The 13,020-nt window shown below is 39.0% G+C and overlaps 1 protein-coding gene across 2 annotated transcripts in view; it reads right to left on the bottom strand.

Moving 5' to 3' along the window:
* rab6ba (RAB6B, member RAS oncogene family a) overlaps positions 1-13,020 on the bottom strand; it is a 99,125-nt gene that overhangs the window by 20,981 nt on the left and 65,124 nt on the right. For both annotated transcript variants that reach the window (XM_014022346.1, XM_014022348.1), the window contains exon 6: positions 3,063-3,156. In XM_014022346.1, the coding sequence (XP_013877800.1) occupies positions 3,063-3,156 (94 nt within the window). The remainder of the gene's footprint in view (positions 1-3,062; positions 3,157-13,020) is intronic.

Raw genomic sequence — 13,020 nt, 5'->3', positions numbered from 1 at the left:
AGTAACGCGTTACTTCTAACGCGTTACTGCCCATCCCTGTTTGCGACACAACAATGATAATGGACTACACCAAACTTGAAGGAAAAGCACCGAAAGCTGTACCAGATTATCCAGCAGTATGACGCTAAAGACAATAAAGCAGGGCGACAGAGAACTGCAAGCTAACTGTAGCTAACGTTAGCTTCTTCTTGTCGAGTTTAACTCCGTGTGAAAGAACAAAAACAAATACAGTTACAGTCACTACAAACAATTAACAAGAAGTTAATCTGTGTGACGTAACTCGGCCAGTGAACCAAACAAATGAATATAGCTGACGTCAAATCATGGTGAGCAGTCCAGCCCAGAACCACAGGGAATGAAAACAAATGTACAGTTTCCAGTACTCATTTGTATCTCACCCATCTTAGGGATATTTTATTATGTTTCTAGTTTGTTTTTGAGTAAATCTTTAGGTTAAAATGTTACCCCGTGTTTGAATGATAGTTTTACATTTCTCTGTTCAGAGTGGATTAAGTGTTTTATATAACTATTCTTTCTTTTTGTTTTCCTAACTAGCAACCKAATAGACTCCTGTTTTGTTATATTTTATAAATATGTCCAAGTTTAATAATGTGAGAGAAATCCACAACTTTCTGTTTATTCAGTCAGTGTTCAACACAGCTGGCACAATACATTTTATAAAATATAATACTGTACCGTTTTTTTAATTTAGTGTGTAAAAAATGAGTCCTTCATGTCATAGAAAGACACTTGATTCAAGAGAAATGTCAGGTTTTTAAGAAAATGGCCGCTTATCAACTGATCGTTAGTTGACTGATAAGAGCCATCGCCAAGCAAGAGACAGTATGAYGTAGGGCTGGTATGGCCTAAAAACGTAAGCATTTTATATCAGTCGATATCAATAATAATTTATTTGTTTATTTGCTTGTAAATRCTAATATCTAAAATTTATTTAAGGTTTACATTTTAAAAATTCTTCATAACATAAAATTAGGATTCAGTCCAAATATCAATGGGTTCTCCTGATTAGGAAGACAAAACGAGTCATATATCTGGACTTCTCATGATATCAGCATGATCCAGGTGTCAAAATCTGAATCTGAAAATGTACTGAGGTCATTTTGACCACATCCTCAGTTTACTGTGATGGGTCACACATACCGTTCTTGTTTTATCGCCCAGCCCTAGCATGAAGGAACTCTCTATGTAGCTCAGAGACAAAGTTGTGGAGAAGGTCAGTTCAGGGTTGGGTTATTAAAAAAACATCCTAAACCATGAAGATCCCACAGAGCACCATTAAAACCATTATTAGAAAATTAAAATATGATACCACCACAGCTAAGGGTCGTCCACCAAAACTCACAGACTGAGTGAGGAGGACATTACTCAAAGAAGCCATAAAAAAACCAAAGATAACCCAGATAGTACAGGGCAGCTCTTCTGCAAGGATGGRATTAAGCAGCACATAGCTGGACTTAGTGGAATTTCTTTCTCAATCAAGTAGGAGCTGTAGTGAAAGGAGACTAAAATTGTACATTTTGGCCATCGAGGACAAYACCATCAGGAACAAACTGAGAACATACAGTGAAGCACGGTGGTGGCAGTATCATGATGTGGGGTTGTSTTCCGATCATCAGGGACTAAGAAACTGGCCCAAATTGAAGGAAGGACGGAAGTCATTTGTTRGAGTCTTCCAATAAGGGACAGAGGTTGACCTCTTACCTGTATAATGACCTGAAACATCCTGCTGAAGCACCACTTCAGTAGACTGGCCCTTGCCTTCCTACGCAGTTCCGCTCAATTCTAGTTTCCCTTCTCTACTCCGTCTGGCATTTCTCCCATGCACAACGATTTCACTGGCAGATTTTTATCCGAACCAATCAGAGAACAGAACATCAATTTTCTGGCTTGWAGTTTATTTTACCTGGGCCAATCAGTAAATAGAAGGCATAGTTTTGAACGATGTTGATTTTCTACACAGTGTCTGCTAGTTATTTTAGCATACGGCAGTGGAGGAAGTGAATGAAGCCAGTCCGTGTTGATAAGGCTTCCAAATTAAATTAAATCTGTCTGACAAAGCAGCAGCTCTCATTTACAGTCGGCTCRGTAYTTTTCTCCTCTCAKTAGGGTTGTTTACAGCKCACGCAATTTCCRTTTAGCTTCTTAGCTTAGCCTCCATCACAGTGGAGCAAGTGCACACATACGTCGCGGCCAACCRATCCAATCATTTTAAACGTTAGCAGAAGCCACGCCTSCMGCAAGAATCACTTCTCTGTAGCAGAGAGTCCAGACCCTCGTWCAAAGCAAAGTGAAGGACGARKGTCTGGTTTTTACCAGGCTACCACTTCAGTGGTTTAAAAAAAACTGTCAAATAGTCTTGAATGCCACARTTAAAGTTCAGTCCTCAATCCATCTGAGAATCTCTGGTCTGAATTACAAACTGCTGTAAACAAGCAGCGCCACGAAGAACTGCCAAACATTCCAGAGGTTGGATGTGGCAATCTAATCAGACTTGTTGCTGTAAAAGTTATCTCTAMAAAGTATTGACTTTGTTTGGGACTACAAACACTATTTTCTGAAAACAAGATTTTACCCACCCCCAATGGACTTAAATTAATGTGGAGTATTTTTTAGTTCATTTCTTAGAATCAAATTCATTTAAATTCTTGGTTGTAGAACGGCGACACAGAGAGAATACCAGKGGGGTGAATACTTCTGCAAGCTGTGGTAAGTTTGCACAGCTGGACTGTTCTCACTGCTGACACAGCACTGTGGGGATCACTGTGGAGTCTGGCTGCGCAAGACTAATTAGACCTCAAGGATGTATGCAGAGCCGCTTCACTGGATATAAACAAAGGTGTCCACTGAGTGCTTTTAAACCGCCTTACATCCTTCAACGGTAATTAGGATCAAATAAACATTACCAGTTATATTAATGAGGCAAATAATTGCTCATCTATTAGTGTTAATGTGTGAATATACTGTATTTACTTATTATAACTGCACCTGCCACTCTTACACCTTGGATTTGACTAGACTTTACACCCCAGCAGCAAACYTACCTGTTTGACGTTATAACCAGTTTTGGCGCTGGTCTCGATGAACATGACACTCAGTTCTTTAGCCCTCTGTTCCCCTTCCTCAATTGTAATTTGTCTGTAAATAAAGAGTAGTTTTCATTAATACAAGGCAGGGTCTGTACACAAAACAACAGCTAGTTTTCTTGTGTTACCGTTCACCACAGATAAATGGATGCTACTCAAAGACACCACTGTTATTTTAGGCCRGGGACGATACAACAGGCCTAATTGACTAACTGGGTGAGAATGATTAATTGCACTGTCTTCTGAGAAATTAATGACAGCAAATTTGTATTAGGCTTTAATGAATCTGGCAGTGATTGCTTGCCTCTCGCTGTGACACAAAGACTGTATCAGGTGTCWGTTAATGGGAACAGAAAAATTGCTTTGGTTCTACTGACACCGCGGGCCGAGCAACCAGCGGGTCTAAAAACACAGGGGTCTTAAATCAATCTGCCGCTGGCCTGACGGGAAACCACAATGTAACCACGCTGTGCTTTTCCTGAACATGAAAGGCATCCGTCTTACTCTTCTTTCTTTCAGCTGCTCCCTGGGGTCACCACAGTGGATCATCTACCTCAATCCCACCCTATCCTGACATCCTCCTCTGTCACACCAACCCCTCTGGATATTCTCCACCTAGAGCTGAGAAGTATACCAGTTCATACCAAAAACAGGCTTTTATTTTTGTTATATGAATTTTATGTATGCATGCACGATGGCTTAAACAGCTTGAGCAACATTTGGAACATCATACCGCCAATAAACTGTTTCATAGGGGACGTTTTTCTGCTCCGCACATGCAGTGAACAGAAAACTGTGTTGAGTGTTGTAGGGATGGACACAGACTTTGGAAAAAGAAGCTGTGGCAGACAGTTGAAGGTGCTGCTCAAGACCTTGTGGCTAAAAAGGGGAAAATTTCTTTTATGTTGAAGTACTTTAGCTCTAAAAGCTCAGATGCTAATCAAACARCGGTTTTCTGCAAACTTCTTGAGTTAAAGTCGTCACAGGCAGCAACAAGAGCAATTTGTTCCAACATCTCAGCCGTTTCAAACTAAAATCTCCACATTCAAAACTTTGAAGAGCTTCAGGACTCGAGTTAAACACCCGCTGAAGACGCGCCCATCACACAGGGTCATGAAAAGAAAAAAAAACATCAAAAATACTACTACTGTATTATTACTGTTATAAATACTGTGATATTAAATTTTGGTCATACCACCCAGAACTACCTCAATCACTCAATCAGTGAAACTTCTTTGTGGTCTTCCTCCTTTGCAGCTTGATATTCAGCATTCTTTGTCCACTATCCCTTGGCTGCACATTCAAACCCTCTCAGCCTCGACTCTTAACTTTGTTTCCAAACTGCTCAACCTGAGCTGTTCTTCTCGTACGCTCATTTAAAATCCGATTAGTCCAAATGAAAATCACATTTTCATCTCTGCTGCCTTCAGCTCCTCCTGTCCTTTAATTAGCACCACTGTCTCTAAACAACCTTTTCACTTTTACTGTCCCTCTAGCACAAATCATCCCATTCACTCACTCCACCCTGCCTGCACTCTCCTGCACCTGTCTGGTCGTTGCTTAGATGGATGCAGCTTCACTGATCCACCTGTTACCCTCTCATTCACATAGATTCTGTCTTACTACTTGTGATTTTCACTCTTCTTCTCTCCAGACCATACCTCCACCTCTTTAGGCTCTCTTCCACCTGCTGGCTACAGATGTCGGCTGCAAACATCATAGTTCATGGGGATTCCTGCCTGATTTCACCAGCCAAACTGGTCCATCACCTATGCAAACAAGGCGGCCCAGACCTGATCCCTGATGTACCCCAACTTTAAACCCATCTGTCCCTCTTGTCAGTATCTTACACTCCCTTCAAAAAGAGCAGTTTCATTATGGCAAGTTTATCTCAGACAAGTGTTTTAAACATGTTAGAGAACAAAAACACAGTAACTGAAGATTTACTGGATGCTTGTCTTCTTCTGTAACACCTTGTTAATTTCACACAGTGGTGGGCACGATTCCGCTAACCTGCTAATAGCAGAACTGCTAATATAATGCAAAATAAATTTTTGCTGGCTTCTTTAGATTTATTATTAGATTAATTGTTTTTGTGTGCAGTGCTCCGAGACAATGTTTGTTGTGACTTGACGCTATATAAACAAACTGAATTGAATTTAATCATTTTCTAAAGTGCTAATAAGCTTTGAATTCATCACAGCATGATCTAAATCAGAGGCTGGCATTGAGGGCCGAGCTCGACATGTTTTACTTGTTTCTCTGCTCCAGATCACCTGATTTGAATGAATGGGTGATTATCGGGCTTCTGCAGAACTTGAAGAGGTAATTCAATAACTGAATCAGCTGTTGGAGCAGGGATAAAAGTAAAACATGCAGGGCTGCAGCTCTCGAGGACCAGGACTGCCCACCCCTGATCTAAATAAACAAAAACATACTGACTTTACATGTAGCAGTGACATGCTAAACTAAGCTGTGCTTTGAGAGGAAAGCAATGCAAAGTAAAGCCACCAATGCTCTGTGTAAAACTGTAACTTCTTCCTGTTATGGGTATTCATTACCACGTTCAGTCTACTCTTATACCAGACCATCTCACTCATAATTTCAGTTTAAAGTCAAAAACAGACTTTAACATAAATTCTAATATCAAAACTGATGTAAAAAGTCAGAAAATGTTTTTCCAGCATTCTTTCCTGTCTATGTAGCGTCTTATTAGCTGAGCTAAGTAATTTGTGTATTGGTTTAGAGGTTAGTGAAGCTGACATTTAGGGTTAACTGTGCTCACCACTGGTTTCACAGAACAGAGAAATTCCACCAGCATGAGACCGCAAACAAATTCTGCACTACAAATAACAAATGTTGCACTACAGATGCATTATCATATCATGAGAACAGTTTCACTATTGCTTCTGTGACTATTTTTGGATGCATGCATCTGATTCCTAACCAACACGGCAACTTATTCATCAAACAGGCAACTTGAAAGGAACTGCAGGGTAAAAGTGCTGATTTAGAAACATTTGTGTATGCACGAGATTATTATCCGAGCACAAACATGTGGTATCACTCCTCCTTTCTCACTAATGATCACATCTGCATGACAGAATGAAGACAAAGAAACCGGGTCATTATCACTGTAATTATGGGCAAGTGTGAATTTAATCATAATGTTTTATTTGTTGAGTTAATCCAGATTACTTTTCCATTAACTTAATGGGTCCAGATGATCCTCAGTCCCTCTTGTTTATAGTCATTCAGAATAATGAGACTCAGTCCTACATGAGGAGTCTCAGACCACCAAAGCTTAAAATGGTCTCACAACACGTTGTAAATTTAAATATTTAATGATCCAGAGGTTTTATTAGGCAGTCTGCAGATATTCACATTTTATTTGACTTACTCAGTTGCAATTTAAAAGATGTATATAGTCTGTTAGCAATTTCTTGCCAGTCCATTTAATCCCTAGTTTTCCTTTTTACCGCTATTTTTATTTTAATTTTTTTAATGATCCATTGGATCCATGTTGAACCTTCTGGTATGCTTGAAATCAACAGGGTCACACAGTTACTCTGACTGAACTAAAATCAGCAATTCAGATGTTCGTTGTTTTATTTATTATTTTCAAYATATTCCAAAGACAAAGTTATTTCAGAACTGGCCTCCAAAGAACTGGATGAAAGAAGAATCTAGTAAGTGTGATCTGACTCTGTTTAGAAGCAATTGGTGGCAATACAACCAACCAAACATTGGTTGTCTTTGTATTTAAACTAGTTAGGCAGTTAAAGAACAAAACTGTTTTTTTTTTTTTAAAAGACAAGCCAAATATTTTCATTTATAATCAATGGTTCAATATTCTTAAAACTACTTTTAAAAACATGTTCTTGTACCGATTGGTCAAAGGTGTGACTCTGTTGGTATTACAGCTCGAACGGTGCATGCGCGAAGGGAACATTCAGTGCTTTTAGCACCGCCCTCTGGCGGTCATTCAGGATTCATAGAACCGTAGTTACATAAGTAACTTTTGTTTTAATATCATGTACATTCAATGAAAAACTGGGAATCAATGAAAGAAAGTGGATTAAATGTATACCCTACATTCATATCCATAATACACGGAGATGTAATTATGTCCTGGGAGGTTCAGCAGCTCAGTTTGGGAGGAGGGGATATGAAAACGTCCAGATGCTCAGTGAGGACAGGAGGAGCTGTGGTGCTCTCACCTGGGCTCAGAAAGACTCGCCCTACTCTGCTCTGATTGGGTAAAACTATGACCATGGCTCACATTATTTGTTGAAAGCCAAGTCAGTTTACTGTAATCCTGAGTTTTCCACCGCAACAAATGTATGCTTTTTTAATTTTATTTATTTGTTTTATTTATTTATTTTACAGATAATGAAAATCAACTGTGTGAAGACAGAACTTCAATCCCCAAAAAACACACAAGGACTTTCAAGGACAAGTGTAATTTTTGGCTGTTTTCACAAACTTTCCAGGGCCTTGAAATCATTTTTTCCAAATTCACAAGCTTTCAAGRATTTCAAGGACCTGTGGGAACCCAGATTCTTATGCTACGTTCACATTGAACACGGTTTGAGCAGCAAAAACATGCCCAACGCCTCAGGTTGGATGCGCTACGTTCAGACCGGGACAGACTAGACATGCGTCTGAAGAGGGAGGAGCGTCTTGTTTTTTTTCCGGTCTGTCTGTGGAAAATGAAATAGAGATAAAATAAAGAAAATGGTTTTGCTTTATTTACTAAAGAGCAAGCAAACGTTGCGCACACCAGATAATTAATTCACCAGATAATTTATAGGCRGTCTGTTTGGTTAGTTTCACCACTCCAGGAGCTGTGAGCTGACAAATTATTTTTTTGTCCTGAGCCCATTTTAACACCGCKGTCAGTTTAATGAGCTGCTGATCCACATCGGTGCTGATATCTCCAGCCAGAACACCAAATGCAGAYGGTCCATTTCAACTAAAGAGTTCCTGTCCATCTTTTTCAGGTTAGTGGGCAACATTCAGGAAACCGTCACATGGAAAAATGATTCTCTCTGATTGGTTGACGCTGCACGTCGAGCAGAAAAAGTTCAGATTTTTGAAATTAAGTGTTGGCTGCTTTGGACGCACCGCATGCATGGAAAACGCTCTACCCCATCTTCTGCTTCCTTGTGCGCCGCATTAAACGGACTTGACGCGCCGCGAGACCCCCTAGAGGCGCATCCACCATAGACTTTGCATGTAAACCAACTGCTCCTGTAGCTCAAAAAGTGTTTGGTGTGAACGTAGCATTATGTCTGATTTAAAAGGTACCACCTCCCGTGGTGTGACAAGGAAGACAGACGTACACGTACTTTCAGAAGTTCATGCATCATTAATGATTATGCAGTCTTCTCTTAGATCAGCCTGGGACACTGGGCTGCTAGAGAGGGATTGCTATTGTTTTGGTTCTGATGAGRCCCAACTGGTTTTCTGATATTTTATTCAAGACATCAATTTAGTGATCCAGATTTTCTTACAAACAGGTTGGTTGTGTTGTTACAAGGAGCCTTTGAACGATTCAGAAACCACTGGGCAAACACTGAGTGACCAAACATRGGCCAGATGTCTCAGCAGTCTCCAAGCCTCTGTGACTCATGTGAGAACTTTCAGACTTCCTCACAAATGCTGTTCACCAACTAGTGTTGACCAGWTGCAGCCCAGTATTGAACCAGTTTCATAAGTGGGCAAGAGTTAGAAAGTGTCCATGTAAAATTCAGCCGACTGCAGATTCGTTACAAAAGCACAGTCTGTCCAGCAAATATCAGTTTGMCAATTTAAATACTACTGAGAACCTGATAATATTTAATTATTTATCTTATCTTATACCTTTTAAATTAATTTATTTTGCTGCATTGGATATGTGAGGTATCTTGATTTCTGTAGTGCTCCTTAATGAAGTCAATGAATTAAAAAATAAAACTATTTTAAAAATTCAGTGGTGTGTCGCCCCCCACCCCAATATCGCACTATTTGAGTAGCACTGCTTTAAACAGAGCAGAATGACAGAATACTTTGTACTTTTACTTTAGAAACAGAGCTGAATTTATTTGTTTGTTAAATAATTCTTCAGGTCGTCAATCTTTATTTGTAAAAAGCTAAAGTTTAAAAAAAATCACTAGATCTGGGCCTGAAGGCAGCCTAAACATGCATGTTGTTTTTGAACTGGAGGAGGGAACTGAAGTACCCAGAATATATTTTTGAAATTGGATATTAGTATAAAACAACAGTTTTCTGATCAAGGTTATACCATTAGAATGTTATATTGGTTCATTCCTGTTCTTGTTGTGTCTGTGGAATAAAAGAAATCAGAAAAGAACACTGAGCTAACCATCATTTGCCAGAAGAAAAATAAAAAAAATTAATAAAATGTCAGTGCTTCTTTCTGACAGATCTCTGCCCGGCTGCTGCTTCCTGGTGTTGGATGCACAGCAGGTTTGCCACATGCTGAGCTCCAGGAGATGTGCTGCTTTTAAACTGTGTATTCTCCTCGATACACTGAGCATTGTGAAACGCTCCACCACACACCACTGAGCAATAACAAACAGCTAAGAGCCCCTCCTCCTGAGTGCCTTAAAATCAAATTCCWTTCTATTATAAATGTGCAGTATACTTCTAGCTCCTTTCATTAAAAAACAGCATTATACTTTTTAGAAAGTTATTATTAAAGGTAAAATATACCACATATACATCGTGTACAGCARATCAGTAAGATAGTCCAAAGAAAAACAAACATACTGATAAACTCAGCGTAGTCGACGCACTCCTACTGAGCTTTTTGATGACATTTACCTTCTTCTTCAGTATAAATACAGGAGTTTAAAACARATTCTCATATAATGTGGTAGGAGCAGCTGACACACGTAATATCACCCATAGCGGCAGTGATATTTGCATAAACGTGGGTGCAGGCATGGTTTTCTTCAAACAGTAAGAATTCCCTCTGCAGTAACCTTAAAAAGCAGATTAATTAGATTTAAAATGTCTGGTTATGATTCAGTTTCTTATAAATATCACTGAAAACCTACAGGATAAAAATTACATTTAACTTTTTCTGTGCTGACTTATGTTAAAAAGTCAGTTTTTACAGGTTACACAGCARTAGGGTTAATTTCCTGACAATAAAAAAGCCTTATTTTGATCTTATTGCAGTAAAAGCATTTTCTTCAAAACTATGTGACATTTACTGGGACTTCATCTTCCAAATCACATTAAGACCTGATTAAACTGCAGTTAAATTGCAATTTAACCATGAACTGAGTAGAAAAAAGTTTCAACAGTCTGAAGCAATCTCTTCAGAAATCATTTTTAAATAAATGCTTCACTGCATTTTTATTTTTCTAACAGAGATTTAAGAAAGATCTAACCTATTTATTGTGTAAAAATGTATAATCCTATGCAAGTTGCAGCTTTTTATGTCTTTTTCCTCATGTTTTATGCCTGCTGTTTTGGCAGCTGTGGTTTTATTGACAGGTCCAGTGAAATGCATCCCAGAAACTGCTTTCAGCAGCACTTTCCTGCTTTTTCCTCAGTTCTTGACATGCTATGAAGTAAAGCACCAGGGGAGTTTCTCTCTTCTGCTGTAAATTGTTGTTCTCACATGGGAAATTAAACAGCCTGTAACAACTCTTGAAAGAACTTACTTTACCACACATGGATGGATCATTCAGTGTGGCAGCATATTTCACAAGTTGAATAATCCCATTTTGTAATGTTCACATAACACCAATGAGATGCKTTACCAACACAAACTGAAAAAGCATCTTAGTCTTTATGATAAAAATACCACATTTCTAAAATATGATTATATAAAGGTGTAAAAATAAAGGTGCAAAGTGAAGAATCTAACAGCACAGATATTGCAACCATCTGAATACTGGAATATTAAATCATGCTAACTGTTTGCAGCTTGTRTTCAGTGTTACAGCAGACTGTGCAGATTGGTATACAGCATTAAAAAAGTGTGGCATGAGACAACATGTAGAGGTCTCTGCAGAACACAGAGTTGAGATGGCTAAACTAGGTAATGTATTAAAACTTCCAGTTGCTGTACACCATTTTCGGTTTGAGCGACAAAGCAGCTAGTCGAAAAGGTGGCATCTGCACTCCATGTCCAGAGGCTATCAGCTCCTCCATCAGCCAAAACACCACTCAAACCCAGCAGCCAAACTATGCCRACTTGTGAAAACTGACTTATTTACTCATATCAGCTATATATTCCATCTAATTGTTAGCATTGCAATAAGTATAGGTCCAAAAGAGGCTAGTAGATTTTTTTAATTCCATCTTCAGCATTTTAATAGTCTGGTATAAACTGTCTAAAACGTTAGTGTGACGAGGCCTTTATGACCACTCTGACCTTCTGATTGATGTAAACACAACACAGTGGTGCCAAAGTTCAAATGTAATGAATAAAGTCAGTAAATGTGCTGAATGTGATAACTTTAGTGCTCTGTGTCAAACCAGCATGTTTGGATTTTTTTATGTCTCTATGCTTGTTTTAGTTGTCAGCTCCCATCCAGCCATCCTCTTTACCCACTTCTTCCTTCCATAATCATGGAGGCCACTGCCGCCCATATCCAGCAGTCACAGTGCGAGGGGCAGGGTACACTCTGGACAGGTTGCAAGTCCGTCACAGTACCACATAGAGACAAAACTATTCACTTTCTCAGTGACACCTAGGAAAAATTTAGAGTTACCAATTAGCCTAAAAGTCATGTCTTTGAGAAAACTGGAGTACCTGGAAAAAACCCACACAAGCATGGAGAGAACATGCAAACTCTATCCAGAAAAGTCTTTGGCCAGGCTTTGATCCAGCAACCTTCTCTCTGAAAGTCAACAGCTCAACCARCTGAGCCACCGTGCCACACTTTTTTCAATGCAAACTTAATACTGTAACACTTTTAATAAAGCCTTCTCAAATAGTTATTAGACTACAAAATATATTCTTTAGGTGCTTTATACCGTATTTATTCTTGTATAATACGATCAAGTAAAATACGATCATAATTTTTTGAGCTAAAAAGGATTAAAAATCTAATTATCAATAACCTGTGTATAATACTACTCCCCCACTTTATGGATGATTTTTAGAGTTCAATTTCTAGTATTGTACATGAATAAATACAGTAATTACACATTTAAGCCTTAGTCCAAAATAAAAAGATAGCTCTTCTTATTTTGGAACACCTCCGTCTTGATGCTGTGAATGGGAACAGTAATGTTTCACAAGGTTAACCTGCCATTTATGGTGGACACTTCCAATGTGGGAACACACACACACACACACACACACACACACACACACACACACACACACACACACTTTTTTTGTTTTGTTTTTTGTTTTGTTCCGCTCTCGGAGGAGTAAGACGCTTTTTCCTTCTCTCCTGCCCTTCCTTATCTTCCCTGCTTTGCCTTCTCTACGTTTTCGTCCGAAACCGGAAATTATGGATATTTTTATTTTTATGGATTTGGTTAGCTGGTCTCTTAATAAATTTTTGGAACAAAGTTTTTTCTTCCATGGGAGGACATGTCAAAGGTGGGACCTCTGTTCTGCTTTGTTCAACTAGCACATATTGGATTCTAATCGCTGGATTCTACAGATTGGCTTGGTGGTCTCCTGGTGTTTCTACAAAACAGTGTTAGTGGCTGTTCATTTTCTGGCTGCCTGACCAATATGAAGGATTGCCGTTCTATCAGCACTAGGGCTGCCACGATTAGTCGATGACTAATCAATTATTAAAATAATTGATGACTAATTTAATGACCGATTAATCGTTTTCTTTTTTTTTTTGTTTTTACTTTGTTTTTCTCTCCAAACTGCTTTGACACCTTCCACTGCCACGTCTGCCTTTCTGTCCTTGACACACATGCACAG

Source organism: Austrofundulus limnaeus, unplaced genomic scaffold, assembly GCF_001266775.1.
Source record: "Austrofundulus limnaeus strain Quisiro unplaced genomic scaffold, Austrofundulus_limnaeus-1.0 Scaffold326, whole genome shotgun sequence".
Lineage (NCBI taxonomy): Eukaryota > Metazoa > Chordata > Actinopteri > Cyprinodontiformes > Rivulidae > Austrofundulus > Austrofundulus limnaeus.
The sequence above is the reverse complement of the archived record's forward strand: the minus strand, read 5'-3'. Positions and strand labels throughout refer to the sequence as shown.